We start from the raw sequence: 19617 nt of genomic DNA on the forward strand, positions 1-19617 counted from the left end.
GAAACCTGTGTATTTTGCCCTGTGAGGGAAAACCTGTAGGATTGCTGACAGGAATCCAGGTTGGAGGGAACATGGTCAAGCAGCCACCCTGGGAGTCGGGCCCTGGGTTCTAGTCCTGGCCCTGAGTGGAGGGGAGGATATGCCAAAGAACTTACTGGCTGGTACCACTCCATACCAGCCCCGCTATGCACCTGGGTCCAGAACAGAACAGTCAGACTCTCTGTCCTCCATGTTTTGCATCCTTGCCAGAGTGCAAGTGGGTGAGAGACGCCCTCTGAACTTGCTGCTACTGGCATAAAGCCCTTGGCCCGGCTGCCAGCGAGTCAGCTGGCTGCAAAACCCGCCCCTCTCTCACCCGAGAAGTCTGCCAGCTGTGCACCTGAAGGGGCATTTAATACCAGCACAGCCGCCAACACCCCACCGGGCTGCTCACCCTCTGCTGAGCTGAGCCGGGCTCCTGTCGCTGCGCCCACATGGCGATCGCTGCGGCCGCGCTGCTTGTGCTGCTCATCGGCATCGGCCTGCTTCTGTTCCGCAGCAGGAAGGGCCAGAGGAGCGGTGGACATCTGCCCTCCGGCCCGCGCCCGCTGCCCCTTCTGGGAAACCTGCTGCAGCTGGACCTGCAGGACATGTCCAGAGCGCTGCTCACGGTGAGGGCCGGCATTGCCTTCCTGGAGGGGCTGACATGGGCACAGGGCTGGGGAATTTCTGGCTGCCTCTAGCTGTGACTGGTGGGGACCAGGGAGGTTAATGCAACCCAGGCAGGTCCCAGACCCTGCTAGGAGAATGGACAGCACAGCTATTTCAGCCCCATGCTTAACACAGTGAGGGGCTGATCCCGTGCTGTTCTCCCAAGTTCCTAGAGCAGGCTCCCTAAAGCTGGGTCTCCTCCCAGTGTCCTCCATATGTGCCTGACGCTTGCACCTGGAGACCCCACTCTGGAACAGTGCCCCCTGTGTTGGGTGCTGCAGCTTCCCCTCACGTAAGACAAGGAATCGGGGCAGAGACAGCAGTAGGGCTAGAGCCCTGGATTGCAGATTGACAGACCCCCTGCAGTTACCACTAGACCCCACAGCCCTCTCAGAATCGTGGATGGAACCCAAGAGTCCTGCCTCGCAGTCTCTCCAGTTCTAACCACTAGCCCCCACTCCCTTGGTGGAGATGGGAATTAGAACCCAGAAGTCCTCGTTTCCAGCCATCATCTCCCACCATTAGCACCCACTGGTCTCCCAGCCCCCAGGACAGAACTGGGAGTCCTGGCTCCCAGATACCCCCCCAACTACCACAGTCCACTGTGATGTTAGTGAATTTTCGAGATGGACGTACAAACATTGTTTCTACCACTTTTTATATATTTTCATGAGAATCTTGCACAAAGTGGACCAAATGAGACGTCTATGAAAAGCTTATAATTCTCTGGTTCTGGTTATACTGCTCATATGCCTGTGTCATTTCTGTATTTGAAATTATGCGTATTGGCTCTGTGCTTATATTTCAAATATTTGCTTCTGGAAGATGTCAACAGGATCCTTGGCCAGCCTCTTGCTAGAGGATGGCTAGTCAGGTGAATCGGAGCATTTGACTGACAAAGTGCCAGTTCTCATCTGAGGAACTTTGGTGTGAATATTCGGGCAAGTATGTAAGCAAGTACTGAGTGATGCGTTGAGAGGTGACTTGCTCATGCGATACACTCCATCTGGGGTGCACTCTCAGAAAGCAAGAATGATGGAATTCCCTCCACATTGCCAAGGTGACAGAAAGGGCCCTAGAGGTTCCTCCATTTGTCTTCATGGCGACTAAGCCTCTTTGCTATGAACGGAGCTGATGACCCATCCTATCAAAGTGTGTATCCCAGAGATATATAAAAAAGAGCAGATTATTTCGTCTCTGCTGCAAGCCTGACCCAAGCGCCTTGCTCATGATGCCTGTAATTTAACTCCTTTAACAATTTTATTCTCAACCTTTTATCTCCTTTTATTAACAACCCTTTCGATTTTAGATTCTGAAGGACACGCACAGCATGTTCTGTGTGGTAAGAGCTGAGGTATGAATTCACCGGGGCATGCAGCTGATCCTTTGGGATCAGAGGAACTTGTGTGGAGTTGGTGAGATTCGTGTTCGTAACCTCTCAGGTGTAGGAGTGGTTCTGGTGATTGCACAGAGAAAGCTGCAGTTTCTAAGGGAGTTGCTTGTCTGACTTTCTGCTGGCCAATGTGGTGAACCGACGTGCTCTTTGTGACCGATTAGGGGTGCCTTCCGGTGGTAGACTCCAGTCTCGGGCTGCATGTGGCTCTGTCACTGAGGAACTCACCCTGAATGTACCCTGTCAGCAGTGCCTCAGAAGTCCAGAAGTCTCACCAAGGCAGGGATAAGCCCCCTGCGTCCTGGCTCCCAGCTGCGCCCAGCACCTCCTGCTGCGCCCAGCTGTTGCAAGGAGGAACGTGGAATATCCGGTTAAACAGCTGCAAAAGGATTAGCAGCTCTGTAGGAAGCTTTTGGTGGGGAGAGCAGGGTCTACTGATGAGAGCAAGGGACGAGCTTGGAACCAGGCCACCTGGGTTCTCTCCCCGGCTTCAGGGAAGGATTGGGACTCGCAGTGGAAGCTAAGTGCTATGATTGCATGGCTATATGTTTGACATGGGACCCCTGAGCCTACTCCTGACATCACTCCGTGTTTGCAGCTCAGCAAACGCTATGGGCCTGTCTACACCATACACCTGGGCCCCCGGCCCTCTGTGGTGCTGTGCGGCTACCGGGCGGTGAAGGAGGCCCTGCAGGACCAAGCGGAGGAGTTCAGCGGACGTGGGGATATGCCCTTTCTGGTCCGCATCAACCAAGGAAATGGTGAGGTATCCCCTCTCCCTCCCGGTGCAGTTGGATGACCCTGCTCAGCATTCAGTGTCTTAGATTTGCAGACTTAGGGAAATGGGGCAAGACCCACAGATGATACACCTGGTTTTATAGTTCAGGCACTTCGTCTGGAGCCAGGACGCCTCCGGGGTCACCAATAACCTACTGGATGACCACACGAGCCAGGCATTTCACCTGTCTCTTCCTCAGTTTCCCCCCCACTCTCTGGCTGAGTACACGGTAACATGCTCTGGAGGGTTCAGGGGTCAATTCCCAGCTCTGCCTTCAATGCCCTTCATGAGCACAAGCAGGTGCATGTATCTTGCTGTGCCTCAGTTTCCCCACCTACAAAATGCAGATAATGATTCTGCCCCTGCAGAGGGCTTCAGATTTAGAGTCAGTGTCACAGGCCATCTCCAGGTGACCTGTATTCCAAGAGTCCCTCCAACCTGGTGTATGGTAGTGTGTACACAGAGTGTGTGAGAGAGCGAGAGACCAGATTCAGGGGCAGTGGGGTCTAATGGTTAGCGCCACGGCAGGTTGCTGAGACCCAGGACTCCTGGGTTCTCTCCTTAGCTCCTGAGGGCAGTGGGGACTAGTGGGCTAGAGAAGGAATGCCGGGCGCTGGGGAAGGTCTCTTGGCTGTGGATGAGCAGAGCTCAGAGATCCTCATTTCCTCCAGGCCTGGGGCTGGTGCACATTGAGGCAGCCCAGCTGTATTCGTGGGGGAGGATTTTTTTATGCCCATCCTTCACCCCTCTGCCCCCCAGGTCTTTTTATGAGCCACGGGGAGCAGTGGAAGGTGCTGCGGAGATTCACTGTGCACACGCTGCGCGACTTGGGCGTGGGGAAGCGCAGCCTGGAGCAGCGGATCCAGGAGGAGGCGCAGTGCCTGGTGCAGGAGCTCGCCCGAACCCAAGGTGGGCGCCTGGGGGAAAGGCCCGGCCGGGCTGCAGCCGCCGGGACGCAGCTCCCGTCCAGGCAGAATTGCTGCCATACCTCCTGCAGGGAGGGAACAGTCGGCGCCCCCTAGTGCTGTGCTGGGGCATCACAGCCAGTGCTGCCTGCCGGGGCAGAGCGCCCCCTGCTGAACCCCCACCCCGCTCCCTGCCTCACTCAGTACCCCTTAGCACCACCCTGGGCCAGCCCTGCCTGCCGGGGGAGAGCGCCCCCTGCTGAACCCCCACCCCACTCAACACCCCTAGTGCCACCTTAGGGCCAGTGAAACCCTGTACTGCTCCCTGCTCCCACACTAGCCTGTCGTGCTGCCCTGGGACAAGACCTGCCAGCCAAGGGAGTGCACCCCCCTTGAGCACAGCACCCTCCGCCCCCCCATGTCAGCTAGGACAGAGGGGTCAACACAGAGGAGACCGCACTCTGTGCTGCACAGCACCACTGGTGCTGCCCTTACACCAAGGAGAATCCCCACCCACCGCTGAGGTCCCCCCCTCCCCTATTTCCCAGCCCTGCAGTGACCCTTTCAGACCCTGCTTAGCCTGGGCCTGCTCAGGACTTGACCAAGAATCAAAGTTATTTTCCTCCCCTTTGCTAGCCGCACCCTTCAGCCCCACCATCCTCAGCCGGGCCGTCTTCAACGTCATCTGCTTCATCGTCTTTGGGCAGCGCTTTGACTACGAGGACAGGAACTTTCTCACCCTGGTCGGCCTCATCACCCAGAACTTCCATCTGTTGAGCTCCCAATGGGGGCAGGTGGGTGTTGCCTGGGGGAGGTTGCCTCTCTGGGGTGGTCTCCTTTCATGTGTGTGTTCCTCGCTGCCTCCTTGGCTGACATGGAGAGCAATTGTTTAACAATCGATCCCCACTGAGCTGTCTCGTCACTTGGTGACTCCATCCCACGAGATCAGTGACATGCACACCCCTGTGCTTGAATAGTAACAGAGAGGGAGCTGTGCTAGTCTATACACTATCAAAACAAAAAGCAGTCAAGTAGCACTTTAAAGACTAGCAAAATGGTTTATTAGGTGAGCTTTTGTGGGACAGACCCACTTCTTCAGACCAGAGCCAGACCAGAACAGACTCAATATTTAAGGCACAGAGAACCAAAAACAGTAATCAAGGAGGACAAATCAGAAAAAGATAATCAAGGTGAGCCAATCAGAGAGTGGAGGGGTAGGGGGGAAGGTCAAGAATTAGATTGAGCCAAGTATGCAGACGAGCCCCTATAGTGACTCAGAAAGTTCCCATCACGATTTAAACCATGTGTTAATGTGCCGAATTTGAATATAAAAGCCAGCTCAGATGTTTCTCTTTGCAAAACGGTGCGACAATTTCTTTTCTGTAACACACATACCTTGAGGTCATTGACAGAATGCCCCATTCCATTAAAATGTTGACTAACTGGTTTGTGGATCTGGAGTGTTTTGACGTCTGTTTTGTGCCCGTTGACCCTTTGTCTAAGGGAGTTAGAAGTCTGTCCAGTATACAAAGCATCTGGGCATTGTTGGCACATGATGGCATATATGATGTTAGTAGAGGAGCTTGAGAAAGTGCCCATGATACTAACATCATATATGCCATCATGTGCCAACAATGCCCAGATGCTTTGTATACTGGACAGACTTCTAACTCCCTTAGACAAAGGGTCAACGGGCACAAAACAGACGTCAAAACACTCCAGATCCACAAACCAGTTAGTCAACATTTTAATGGAATGGGGCATTCTGTCAATGACCTCAAGGTATGTGTGTTACAGAAAAGAAATTGTCGCACCGTTTTGCAAAGAGAAACATCTGAGCTGGCTTTTATATTCAAATTCAGCACATTAACACATGGTTTAAATCGTGATGGGAACTTTCTGAGTCACTATAGGGGCTCGTCTGCATACTTGGCTCAATCTAATTCTTGACCTTCCCCCCTACCCCTCCACTCTCTGATTTGCTCACCTTGATTATCTTTTTCTGATTTGTCCTCCTTGCTTACTGTTTTTGGTTCTTTGTGCCTTAAATATTGTCTGTTCTGGTCTGGCTCTGGTCTGAAGAAGTGGGTCTGTCCCACGAAAGCTCACCTAATAAACCATTTTGCTAGTCTTTAAAGTGCTACTTGACTGCTTTTTGTTTTGACCCCTGTGCTTGTGCAGCACAGCTCATTACGGCAATGACTATGCTCCCATGCACGCCTGAGGCGGTCTGGGATGGTAACCCGCCCAGACACACGTGGCCGTGCTCGAGCCTGGCCTGGCTCCCCTCTCCTCACTGCCCAGCCGTCCTTTCACAATGGGCTGGCCAAGCCTTCTGTTGGTGTCCTCCGCAATCAAGCATTTGAAGTACAACTACAGAGCCAACAGGAGGGTGATATGAAGATGTCCAGGTCGTTATCGAGTGACTGCCAAGAAAGAGAAACAAAGCCAATACTCAAAATGCACATGCATATAAATATCAGAAACATAACCTCCCATATCCCAGTGGTTACAACAACGTCCTGTATTGCAGTCCAGTAATGTCACACCCTCTCCCCAGATGTACAGCATCTTCCCTGGCCTCATGTACTATCTGCCAGGGCCTCACAACAGGTTCTTCCAGAACTTCAAGCAGCTGCGGCTCTTCCTCCTGGAGCAGGTGAAGATGCACCAGGAATCCTTCAACCCCAACTGCCCTCGTGATGTCATTGATTGCTTCCTACTCAGGATGGAGCAGGTCAGAGGGTTGCAGGAATGGGGGTGATGACCGACCCCATTAAAACTGCTGTTGGTTCAATAAGACAGGCAGTGTGTCCTAGTGGCTGGGTGCTGGACTGGGCTCCAGGGGGCCTGGCTTCTGTTCTTGACGTGGCTATTGGTCTGCTGGGTCACTGCCCTGTGCCTCAGGTTCCCGATGCATGCAATAGGGCTCACAGTCCTTTCTTTGCCTAGACAGATTGTCAGCTCTTTGGGGCAGGGCCAGTCCCTTGCTTTGGCATCGCTGGCTACAATGATGTGCTCTGATTCTGGTTTGGGGAGATGAATCTGGTTCTGCCAGAGGAGTCTGAATGATTAACCCCAGAGATCAGGGATCTAACATTCCCCCACAGGGAATCATTGGAGCCTCTCCAACGACCAACTCCATCACCCTTCAAAGTGGTGAGAAAAGCACCAGGAACCTCCCCCAAACCCAACGCCTGCACCCAACCACCTCCAGGCCGGTGCCAATGAGAAGCATATGCTGCTGCTGCTGCTGAATATCGCAGGGATCCTGAAAGTGCAGCCTCTTCTGAGCCAGGCTGTTGAGAGAAGCTACCACCAGCCGTGGGAGCTGGAGAGATGCAGGGCCACCAGCACCCGCCCTGCCCGATGAGCCCCTCGCCTGGCAGCAGCAGTGGGCCCAGACGTCTGGGGAGCAGCCGTGGGGAGATGCTGCTCCTCCCAGTGGGGGGTCTGGGTGCTGTGGGGTGGAATTCTGACTGGTACCCACCCACTGAGGCGGCGTATATGCTTCCTCTGCAGGAGAAACATGACCCCCAGAGCTACTTCCACATGGAGGGCCTGGTGATAACCGCACACAGCCTGTTTCTTGGGGGCACAGAGACCACCAGCACCACCCTGTGGTCTGGCTTCCTGATCCTCACGAGGCACCCAGAGATCCAGGGTGAGTCACTGCCGGGTGACGCTGTCATTGCTGCTAATGGGCGATGGGGCCAGGCACTGCACGGACACCCTGTAGCCTGCTTGCCTCAGGGAGCGGCTGCTCCTGCTCCCTACCGTGCCCAGTCCTGGGGCTCAGTCCTGTGTGCTGGCTTCAGTGGGCTCGTGCCCGGCCCTGGGCGTGCAACACTGTTAGTCTAATCCTAGAGTCAAAAGGCTCAAGCCCTGGGGCAGGATGGGGCAACAAGCAAGTGGAGACCAGGCCCTAGTGCAAGGCAGGGCAGCAAACAGTCAATATAAAGCAACAAGGGGTCCTGTGGCGTCTTACAGACTAACAGAAAAGTTTTGAGCATGAGCTTTCGTGAGCACAAACTCATTTCATCAGATGCTGGTAATGGAAATCTGCAGGGCCAGGTATAAATAAGCCAGAGCAAGGGTGGGGATAACAAGGTTAGCTCAGTCAGCAAGGGTGAGGCTTACTACCAGCAGTTGATCTGGAGGTGTGAACACCAAGGGAGGGGAAGCTGCTTTTGTATTTAGTCAGCCATTCACAGTCTTTGTTTAAGCCTGAGCTGAGGGTGTCGAATTTGCAGATGAATTGTAGCTCAGAAATGTCTCTTTGGAGTCTGGTCCTGAAATTTCTTTGCTGTAGGATAGCTACTTTTAAGTCTGCTACTGTGTGGCCTGGGAGATTGAAGTGCTCTCCTACGGGTTTTTGTATATTGCCATTTCTGATATCTGAGTTGTGTGCGTTTATTTTTTTACATATCGACTGTCCAGTTTGTCCGATGTATATAGCAGAGGGGCATTGCTGGCACATGATGGCATAAATTATATTGGTAGATGTGCAGCTGAATGGACCCACGATGGTGTGGCTGATCTGGTTAGGTCTTGTAATGGTGTTGCCGGTGTAGATATGTGGGCAGAGCTGGCAATGAGGTTTGTTGCATGGATGGGTCCCTGAGTTAGAGTGACTGTGGTGCGGTGGATAGTTGCTGGTTAGGATTTGCTTCAGGTTGGCAGGTTGTCTGTGGGCAAGGACTGGTCTGCCTCCCAAGGCCTGTGAAAGTGGGGGATCATTGTCCAGGATGGGTTGTAAATCCCTGATGATGCGCTGTAGAGGTTTTAGCTGAGGACTGTAGGTGATGGGTGGTGGTGTTCTGTTGGTTTCTCTCTTGGGCTTGTCCTGTGGTAAGAGGCTTCGTGGCACATGTGTGGCTCTGTTGATCTGTTTTTTCACTTCCTCAGGTGGGTATTGCAGTTTCAAGAATGCTTGGTAGAGATCCTGTAGGTGTTTGTCTCTGTTGGAGGGGTTGGAGCAAATGCGGTTATATCTTAGTGCTTGGCTGTAGACAATGGACTGTGTGGTGTGTCTGGGATGGAAGCTGGAGGCATGAAGGTAGGCGTAGTGGTCAGTGGGTTTACAGTACAAGGTGGTATTGATGTGGCCGTCGTGTATTAGCACCGTGGTGTCCAGGAAGTGGATCTCCTGTGTGGACTGTTCCAGGCTGAGGTTGATGTTGGGGTGAAAGTTGTTGAAGTCCCGGTGGAATTCCTCCAGAATCTCCTTCCCATGGGTCCAGATGATGAAGATGTCATCAATGTAGCATAAGTCGAGAGGGGGTGTTAGTGGATGAGAGCTAAGGAAGCGCTGTTCCAGGTCAGCCATGAAAATATTGGCATATTGAATATAAAGTAAGCCTGGTGTGGCAGCAAACACCCAGGAACAGTCACACTACAGTCCAGCAATGAGTGCTAGGCAATCAGGGGCAGGAGGGAAGGTGCCACCCACTCCCTGTTCCCAGCCTGGGGCCCTGTTGGTGGCAGCAGCCTGGCACCTGGGGTCCATGCTGATCCCTGTGACCCTTCCATATCTCCCTCTCTCCTCATAGCTGGCCAAGGGCAGGGGCAGGTCTGGCTCCAGCAGGGAGCAGGGCCTTGGTCGGTATATAATGGGAGATACACATCTCCCAGAACTGGGAGGGACCTCAGAAGGTCATTGAGTCTAGTCCCCTGCCTGCCCTCTTGGCAGGGCTAAGCACCACCCCCAATATCTATTTGGCCTCATGCCAAGGATTGAACTCACAGCCCTGGGTTTAGCAGGCCAATATTCAAACCACAGAGCTTATCCCTCCCCCACTGAGCTGCCACCACTACCACCACCCATGGGAGCCTGGGGGAGACAGGGCTACCGGCACCTGGCCCCACTGGGAAGTCAGGACTGGTGGCTGGGACCCTACTGAGCTGTGGGCTGGGGTTTTGATACTGGTAGCCCCACTGCTTGCCTTCCTGTCGGGTAAGGGAGCAGGGCCAAATTCTGTCCACCAAAGTGCAGGGAGGGGCTCTTCCCCTTCTGGCTCAGGGCGCAGCCACTCCTGCTCCCTACACATGCCAAAACCCAATTTGCCTCACACTCAGCCTAGGAAAGGCAGGTGGCTGGTCTCACCCTGTGCAGAGGGGGAGGTGTTAAGGGAGTTCCCAAAGGCTGCACAGGGAGTCAGTGTCAGAGTTGGGAACCCAAGCCAGGTCTGACTTCAATTCCAGTGCCATGGGATGGGGCGTGGGATTCAGAATTGGCCCCAGGGCAGCTGAGATCATAAGCTGCCCAGCCCAGCCCTGACCCGCCTCCATTTCCGCTTGCCCTGAGGCATGAGACCCAAAGCAACTGCCTTGCTCGCCTTGCCACATGGCCGGGCTTGCGTGGCTGCTTCCAGCTACCCTGCTCAGCCCTGACCCGCTTCCCATGCTGCTTGCTGTTCCACAGCCCGTGTCCACGCCGAGATCGACCGGGTGATCGGCCGGCACCGCAGCCCGTGTGCAGAGGACCGAGTGCACATGCCCTACACGGATGCTGTGATCCATGAGATGCAGCGGTTCACTGACATTGTCTCTCTGGGGATGACACATAGGGTGATCCGGGACACCTATTTCCGGGGTTTTCTGCTTCCAAAGGTAAAGGGCTTTCCCGCTCCCCACCTCTGTCCTGGGGCTGGAATCTCCTCGCTAAGCAGCTGCCAAAGGGGAGGCAGAGGGAGGCAGAGGGCTAGACCATGGGACGGACACATGGGTGTTCTGGTGGCTGGCGAGAGGGTGGGTTCGTAGCATGGCTAAGAGGTGGCGGGGAGAACGAGGTGGGCAGAGAGGCTGAGGGATGTCATGAATAGAGAAGGAGACAGACAGACAGAAAATGATGCTGATGGCTAGACAATTTGGATAAATGGATAGACAGACCGAGAGGGGGACGGATGTAGAGACAGGCAAGGTGGGAGGGTGCTGCCATGGGACAGACGCAAAGATGAGACACTGCGGATGGGTGGGCAGAGAGACGTGCGCACATACGGGTGAGAGGGTGGGGACACAGGATGGATGTAGACGCCCAGAACCAGAGGCTGGGAAGGGACCGGAAGGGATAAATAATCTAATCCCCGGCTAAGACACAGGACCTGTAGTCTAAGGCACCCAAGACAGAAGGCTACCTAGCCACGTCTGGGCAGAGGTGGATGGACTGTCAGGCAGATAGGATGGGTGGAGAGACAGAAAGCTGGATGGGGTCAAAGTCAGAGGGACGTGCAGATGGATGGGTGAGCAGGCGATGGGTGGCTAGATGGGCGGGTGGGTAGACGGATGGGCAGAGAGTCAGTGAGTTTGAAGATGGGCAGAGGGACAGCTGGCTGGGTGGAGAGAGCCTCTGGACACGTGCTGGAGCCGTTCACTTCTCCTGCCCAGGGCACCAACGTGATCCCTCTGCTGCTTTCTGTCCACAACGACCCCACCCAGTTCAACGATCCGGACACCTTCGACCCGGCCCACTTCCTGGATGAGAGGGGAGGCTTCCGGAAGCAAGCGGCCTTCATGGCCTTCTCGACGGGTGTGTGGGGCCTCCTGGGCCAGGACGTGGGAGCAAATGGGCTGGAAGCCCAGGGGAGGGAGGTTGTTTCCCTCAATGTGTCTATTGCTGTACTGGCCTCAGTGGAGGTGAGCGTGGTTCCCTATGCTCTGAGGGCTGAGGCAGCAGCCCGGGGAGATTCAGGCGCTGCCCAGCTGATCAGCAGAGCGCCCACAGCCCCCGCTGCTGGCAGCCTGTGTTTCTCGTGGTGGTGCACATCCACACCTGCCTAGGTGCCGGTAACAACATTTATTCTGTCCATGACATCTGAGTTGGCAGTTTTTCAAAGGGACGTTATTAAGGGCCCAAAAGCAAGCTATCCTGCTGCATAGGAAAGATAGAAAACATGGCAAAAGACTGCCTTGGCTTAACCAGGAGATCTTGTGTGATCTCAAAATAAAAAAGGAATCGTATAAGAAATGGAAACTAGGACAAATTACAAAGGACGAATATAGGCAAACAACACGAGCATGCAGGAGCAAGATTAGAAAGGCTAAGGCACAAAATGAGCTCAAACTAGCTACAAGCATAAAGGGAAACAAGAAGGTTTTTTACAAATACATTGGTAACAAGAGGAAGACCAAGGAGAGGGTAGGCCCATTGGTCAGTGAGGAGGGAGAAACAGTAACAGGGAATTTGGAAATGGCAGAGATGTTTAATGATTTCTTTGTTTCAGTCTTCACTGAGAAATCTGAAGGAATGCCTGACATAGAGAATGCTAGTGAAAAAGGGGTAGGTTTAGAAGATGAAATAAGAAAAGAACAAATTAAAATTTACTTAGAAAAATTAGATGTGTGCAAATCACCAGGGCCTGATGAAATGCATCCTAGAATCCTCAAGGAGCTGATAGAAGAGATCTGAGACTTTAGCAATCATTTTTGGAAAATCGTGGGAGATGGGAGAGATCCCAGAAGACTGGAAAAGGGCAAATATAGTACCCATTTATAAAAAGAGGAACAAGAATAACCCAGGAAAGTACAGGCCAGTCAGCTTAACTTCTGTGACAGGAAAGATAATGGAGCAGGTAATTAAAGAAATCATCTGCAAGCATTTGGAAGGTGGTAAGGTGATAGGGAACAGCCAGCATGGTTTTGTTAAAAAAAGATCATGTCAAACCAATCTAATAGCTTTCTTTGATAGAATAACGAGCCTTGTGGATAAGGGAGAAGCGGTGGATGTGGTATATCTAGACTTCAGTAAAGCATTTGACACGGTCTCACATAATATACTTATCAATAAACTATGCAAATACAACTTAGATGGGGCTACTAAAAGGTGGGTGAACAAATGGCTGGATAACCATACCCAGAGAGTAGTTATTAATGGCTTTCAATCCTGCTGGGAAAGTATAACTAGTGGGGTTCTACAGGGGTCTGTTTTAGGACCGGTTCTGTTCAATATCTTCATTAACGATTTAGATATTGACATAGAAAGTACACTTATTAAGTTTGCAGATGATACCAAGCTGGGAGGGGTTGCAACGTCCTTGGAGTATAGGGTCATAATTCAAAAGGATCTGGATAAACTGGAGAAATGGGCTGAGGTAGACAGGATGAAGTTTAATAAGGACAAATGCAAAGTGCTCCACTTAGGAAGGAACAATCAGTGTCACACATACAGAATGGGAAAGGACTGCCTAGGAATGAGTACAGCAGAAAGGGATCTAGGGGTTATAGTGGACCACAAGCTAAATATGAGTCAACAGTGTGATGCTGTTGCAAAAAAAGCAAACATGATTCTGGGATGCATTAACAGGTGTGTTGTGAACAAGACACAAGAAGTCATTCTCCCGCTCTACTCTGTGCTGGTTAGGCCTCAGGTGGAGTATTGTGTCCAGTTCTGGGCACTGCAGTTCAGGAAGGATGTGGAGAAATTGGAGAGGGTCCAGAGGAGAGCAACGAGAATGATCAAAGGTCTAGCAAATGTGACCTATGAAGAAAGGCTGAAAGAATTGGGCTTGTTTAGTTTGGAAAAGAGAAGATTGAGGGGGGACATGATAGCAGTTTTCAGGTATCTAAAAGGGTGTCATAAGGCAGAGGGAGGGAACTTGTTCTTTTTGGCCTCTGAGGATAGAACAAGAGGCAATGGACTTAAATTGCAGCAGGGGAGGTTCAGGTTGGACATTAGGAAAAAGTTCCTAACTCTCAGGGTGATCAAACACTGGAACGAATTGCCAAGGGAGGTGGTGGAATCTCCATCACTGGAGCTATTTAAGAAGAGGTTAGATAGATGGCTTCAGGGATGGTCTAGAAAGTGCTTGGTCCTGCCATGAGGGCAGGGGGCTGGACTCGATGGCCTCTCGAGGTCCCTTCCAGTCCTACTCTTCTATGATTCTATGACTGAAATAAATTGGAGGGATCCCTGGCTGTGACTGCCTGGACCAGCCCTGGCCTCAGATCCAGCCCTTTGTGGGGGTGCCATCCTCTCTGTGACACCATGGGGTAGAAATGACCCCTGAGGGGCCGGGGTCTCCCACAAGCTGCAGAGGTGACATAAGGGCCCTGCTCCCTGGCGCCAATGCAGAGCTTGGACGGGGTGTGTGTGCTGTGGCTGTTCCCTGCCCCCCAGGGCCTGTGGGGATGCGCGGGGGTTGTGGCCAAAGCGCACTGTGCTGTGGCCGGTCTCTGCTCCCCTGGCCCATAAAGTGAAGGAAGCCTGACTTAGAGCAGCCCCAAGGATGCTGTAACTGACGCTGGAGGCCAGTCCCAGAATACAGGGCGCTTGAAAAGAGCCTTAAAGGTGCCTGAGCCCCATCTGCAGGGTCAGGTTAGCCAAGACTTTGGGCAAGAGAGGTCCTGAAATGCACCTGGCCCCCAGGCATGGCTCAGACGTCACCGTGTGCCTGTCCCCCAGGGAAGCGGATGTGCCCGGGCGAGGGCTTGGCCCGCATGGAGCTGTTCCTCTTCTTCACCACCGTCCTGCAGCACTTCACTCTCACGCCCCTCACCCGCCCGGAGGAAATCGACACCTCGCACCAGAGGGGCGAATGTGGGTATAAGCCTCGGCCCTCCAAGTTCTGCGCCGTCTCTCGCTGACCACCGGCCGCCCCGTCCCCTTCTCGCAGCCTCGTCTCCTGCAGCTTCCTGGGCACAGGAGAGGAGGTCTCAGGCTTCTCGCTTGCAGCTTCTCATCAGGAGAAATTCAGCGTTACCAGCTCTGGAGAGTTCCCCAGGCTCTCTGGTGGCTTCCTTCCTTTCCAAAGGCCGTGCTCGGCACAGGTGGGCTTTCATTAAAATCAAATGCAGATGTAACCCTTCTATTAATGCCAGGTGCCTGCCAGAAGGGCCGGGTTCAGCTCCTAGGGGTTTTCTGTCAAGGATACAACCAACCAGCTCGAGCCCCCACCCAGTGGCCTGGGACAATCTCACCCCACTTGCTGGGTGCCCGTAAGGCAGTTCTCCCCCACCCCCCACAAGCACAGAGTTTAAGATAGAAACAGCTTATTTAATAACACTAACCTACGCCAAGTTTACAGTGACAGATGCAGTTTGTCTAAGCAAAGGAGAGACAAACCCCTTTAACGAGATACCATCCCCACAGGCTATAGAACCAAGTCTCTTGCTGGGACTCTTTGCCTTTCCCCCCCACACAGTTACAGGGTGTACCTCTCGCAGTACAGTCCCACACCCAGAGCCCACAGGTGCATCACCAGGACAGTACTACCTGTCCACTTGTCTGCAGCATTCCACTGACTGCCACCTTCTGGGTACTCCTCCTACCGGCCACCTGCCAGTCACGCCGTCCATCCATCCATCCATCCGTCTGCCCATCTGCTGCTCCCTTAAGAGCTGCCCACCCATCACACCATCCTCCGCTCTTCCTACCAGCCACCCTCATCCACTGTGGGATTGCCCTGAGGCAGAACCCTGTGATTTCAGCTCTGCATGGCCTCAGCTACCACTCTGTGATTTCAGTTCTTGGTATCTCTAGGGCTACCTCTACACTAGCCCCGAACTTCGAAATGGCCATGCAAATGGCCATTTCGAAGTTTACTAATGAAGTGCTGAAATACATATTCAGTGCCTTATTAGCATGCGGGTGGCCGCGGCACTTCGAAATTGATGCGGCTCGCCGCCACACGGCTCGTCCCGACGGGGCTCCTTTTCTAAAGGACTCTGGCTACTTCGAAGTCCCCTTATTCCCATCTGCTCATATGAATAAGGGGACTTCAAAGTAGGCAGGGTCCTTTCAAAAAGGACTCCCATCTGAACAAATCACGTCAATTTCAAAGTGCCCAGCTGCCCACATCTAATGAGGCACTGAATATGTATTTCCATGCTTCATTTGTAAACTTCAAAATGACTATTCGCAAGGCCATTTCAAAGTTTGGGGCTAGTGTAGACATAGTCTAGCTTGGGGTTTCATGAAAACCCTAGTACCCAGCTCTATTTTTCAAGAGAAAAAAAGGCTAGACAAACCAGGCTTAAAGCTATATCAGCAGGGCACAGAATCCAGAAAACTTTTCTAATCACTATGCTATTTGTCTTGCCTTACCATGCTTTAAACCAGGGAGCCCTGTGTAATTAACATCTTACACGGCTATGGCAATTGCCCTGTCCCCCTACAACAACCCACAGCATTGGTGACATCCCACAACTCCCACACTGAGTGTCAGCATAAATTGTGATTTTACAATAATTGTGTTTACAATAGACAAAATCTCATTGCTTACTTGCTACCCATCAGGCTTTGCCTGAAAGGTATCACACACGCACACCCATGCATTCTTATGTAAATGCCCTCTGGGAGACACATTCCTCCCAGCCTTCAGCAGCATTGCATTCCTGCTGCCACATTCCTTACACAGAGAATAGTTGTCCATTCTTGCTGGAGCTAGAGAGAAGGTTAGAAGCCAGGCAAAGAAAGCAGCAGCCACTGGAATAAACCCAAACCTTAGGAGCATTTCAGCCAATCAGGTGATATTTTGCCTGAGTTTTGATTGAGAGAAAAGCTGGAAATTTGATTGGGGGGGTTGGAAAATTGTCTTCTTGGCAGTGGCTTATGTATCTGATGGCAGTTGGTTTAGTTCACAAAGATTTATTGCTGGCTGGTTCTCAGCGTATCCATGCATCCTGGAATCTGAAAGGTGAGTGCAGAATGGAAGAACTGATTCCTTGCAAGTTGAAACCGGACAAATTCCAATTCCAAGAACAACCTTCCTAGGCAGCTGGAGGATTCTCCATCATTGACACAATTTAGATCAAGATTGGATGGGTTTCTAAAAGATCAGCTCTGGAAAAGGCGGGAGCAAACTTTGTATGTAAGGCCTAAGATTTCATTCCTGCCATTAGGAAAACCCCCACCCCACACTAATCCAAACTGATGGGAATTTTCGTTCTGTTCATATGAAGAAGAAGAAAAAAAATACCCAGCCTTTCAGCAAGTGTAAGAAAATAAGTCTGTAGAATGTAAAAACTGAATTAATCGGTATATAAACGTGAATACGCATACATAAAACCAGTAACACACAGTAAATCCCCGACTTACACGGGCCCGAGTTGCATGGATCTAGAGATACACACATATGTAAGGTCTCAGAATCCAGAGTACGCAACCCCGCTCTTACGCGGCTCACCCCGAGTCATAAAGTAATCACCACCTTTACGCGGCTGCACGTTGAGCGAAACTTGCTTTAACGCACGTTTCACACAACTTGAAGACACGTGGCTGTCGGCCTACTTAGCTGCCCGCAGCTGTGGGCAGCGAGGCAGGCTAAGAGCCCCTTCCCCCTGCCTAGGCACCGCTCTGGGAAGAGACGGGGAAGGCTTTTAGCCCACCTATCTGCCAGCCCCTGCAGGCAGCCCGGCTGGCTAAAACCCCATTCCCCTGCTTCCTAGAGCAGCACCGCTTGACAGTGGTGCCGGTTCACCCCCCCCTTAAACCTCCCGCCAGCTCAACCCCCACACCCCCGTGGCCCCAGCTCATGTCCCCCCTCATGCCCTGGCTCACCTCCTCCAGCAGGGGGCTCCAGCCACACTTGGGGGGCTCCCCTCCAACTCCTGCGGAGCCAGCTCCAGCCCCTGTGCCCCAACGCCCCCCCAGACCCAGACCCAGACCCAACCCTGTGTGGCTGGCTCAGCAAGCGTGAGGCTCCAAACCCCACCCCCAAGCACCCCTGCCCCGGTTCACCCTCATTCAACTGCCCCTCTGCCCAGCTCTAACTCCCAGCACATGCTGGACTCCCACCCCCCTGGCGCCCCGGACTGTCAGCCACCACCCCCCGCGGGGACTCCAGCCATCAGTCACTGCAGGCACATGAGGCTCTTCCCCCCCCAGATGCCCCCCCCACCCTGGTCCAACCAGTTCAGCTCCTCCTCAACCCCTGTGGCCCCAGCTCAGACCCCCCCAGCACATGGGGCTCCAGCTTCCACTTGTGCCTGGGGCTCCCTGTGTGCATGTGTGGGGCTCCAGCTCCCACCCCACTACCCAGCACCCCCGTGGCCCTGGCTCAAACCCCCGGAAAAGCTCAAACGCCACCCCAAGCCCTTGCACGCCCCGGCTCAGCTGCACCCTCCCACCCCCCTGCAGCCCGAACCCAGCCTAGACTTAACCCCCTGCCCCCTCCCAGGGCCACAACCCACCCCCCAAGCCCTCCCCGACTTACACGGTTTTCAGCTTACACGGTGACATTTGGAACAAATGCACAGTGTAAATTGGGGACTTCCTGTATTTCAGCGTTTTGAATGAGATGGATGAAGCTGAGACCCAGCAGTCACACCCCTCCCGGAAGCAGCCTGCCCCTGGCTCTGTGCACCCCTGTTCTAGAGGTTTATTTGAGGGTAACTCTCTGGCTGGCTCCCTTGGTTAGTCACAAGTGACCGGGCACCAGGCAGGTCAAATTAGATATTCATAACAGTCATTCTTGGCCTTAAAAACCTATAGGTGTGTCTACACGACAGAGTTCTGTCGAGGGAAGTCACTGTTGACTGATGTTTCCTGACAGAACCTCTTGGTACAGAACGTGTCCACACCTAATGCTGTAGCCCCTCGATTTATGCGAGGGTTTTGCTCCCGTGTGCCCTCGCGTAACTCGAATTTCGCATAAGTCAGGGGTGGCTTTTCTCCCCAGCAGGACGCACGTTCTGCAGCCGGGGCACCTGGAGCTCCTTTGGAGAGGGAAATCCTGGGGCGGGGGGAAGTTGTGGGGGGGTTAAGCCTGGCGGTGGGTTGGGACCGTGGGAGAGGGGGTTAAGCCTGGGGTGTATTGGGGCTGCAGGGGAGCAGGGGCTGGAGCTGAGCCGGGGCCGCATGTGGGGGGACGGCTGAACTGGGGTGGGGGGGATTGAGCTGGAACTACACGTGGGGATGGTGATCCGGAGCCGTTGGGGGTTTGAACCGGTAGTGGGTTGAGCCAGAGCCGCGCATGGGGGGTTTGAACCAGGGCAGGTGGGGGCTAAGCCAGAGCCTTACACAGGTGGGTCTTGGAGGTGGGGTGGCAGACTGTCCTTGCCCTCCCCCACCGCTCTTAAATAGCCCCAGTGATGGAGATTCTACAACCTCTCTAGGCAATTTATTGATGTAATTGAAGACTTTAGGTCCAACCTAAACCTCCCTTCTTGCAGCTGAAGCCCATAGCTTCTTGTCCTATCATCAGAAGCCAAGGAGAACAATTTTTCTCCCTTCTCCTTGTAACCCTCTTTTAGGTTCTTGGAAGCCGCTATTAGGTCCCCTATCCACCTTCTTTTTTCCAAGCTAAACAAACCCAGTTCTTTCAGTCTTTCCTCCTAGGCCATGTTTTCTAGGCTGTTCATCACTTTTGTTGTTCCCCTTTGGACTCTCTCCAGTTTCTCCGCATCTTTCCGGAAATGTGGTGTCCAGAACAGGACACAATACTCCACCTGAGACCTAACCAGCACAGCAGAGAAAAAACAGTTAAGCACTGGTGAGAGCAGCCCGGAGGTTGCTCTAAGATACACAAGACCCAGAACGCAGGCAGCTCAAAGTCTTTAAACCAGCTGCATCCTCCTTTCCCCACAGGGAGGCAGTGGCTGAGAATCCAGCCCAGGCTCCTTGTGGTTTTGCCAGCCCCAGAGCTGCTGGCCAAGGTGTCCTGAAGGGGGCATAATCTGACGCATTTATACGATTCCTACATGTGCCTTCTGCACGCAGGCCTCTGCCGAAGGGCTGAAAGGCCCTGTGTGATGTCCCAGCTGAGTAACAGACCCATGTCTACCTTGCAAAGTCTGATGGGTGTCACTGTAGATGTTTGGGGAGCTGAACCACTCCTGGATGAGAAGAAAAAGCTGAGCCCAGGAGTCTAACTCCCTTGAACTTGCTGGGCAGAGCTCAGGGTGGGAAGCAGAGG

The 19617-nt window shown here is 53.1% G+C and overlaps 1 protein-coding gene across 1 annotated transcript; it reads left to right on the plus strand.

Annotated features, from left to right (window-relative positions):
* The first annotated feature begins 473 nt into the window (after positions 1 to 473).
* LOC142024728 (cytochrome P450 2F3-like) lies at positions 474 to 14359 on the plus strand. The gene is made up of 9 exons (XM_075016897.1): positions 474 to 650; positions 2682 to 2844; positions 3621 to 3770; positions 4403 to 4560; positions 6327 to 6503; positions 7289 to 7430; positions 10191 to 10378; positions 11153 to 11294; positions 14166 to 14359. The coding sequence occupies exons 1-9, from the start codon at positions 474 to 476 to the stop codon at positions 14345 to 14347; spliced, it is 1479 nt and encodes a 492-aa protein (XP_074872998.1). The 3' UTR covers positions 14348 to 14359.
* Positions 14360 to 19617: the final 5258 nt, after the last annotated feature.

The sequence above is a fragment of the Carettochelys insculpta genome, chromosome 22 (genome assembly GCF_033958435.1).
Source record: "Carettochelys insculpta isolate YL-2023 chromosome 22, ASM3395843v1, whole genome shotgun sequence".
In the NCBI taxonomy this organism is placed as follows: Eukaryota; Metazoa; Chordata; order Testudines; family Carettochelyidae; genus Carettochelys; species Carettochelys insculpta.

Coding starts and splice junctions, on each gene's coding strand:
- LOC142024728 (XM_075016897.1), top strand. CDS start 474: ATGGCGATCGCTGCGGCCGCGCTGCTTGTGCTGCTCATCGGCATCGGC. Junction 7,431..10,190: donor GAGGCACCCAGAGATCCAGG/GTGAGTCACTGC, acceptor GCTGTTCCACAG/CCCGTGTCCACGCCGAGATC. Junction 11,295..14,165: donor CTTCATGGCCTTCTCGACGG/GTGTGTGGGGCC, acceptor CCTGTCCCCCAG/GGAAGCGGATGTGCCCGGGC.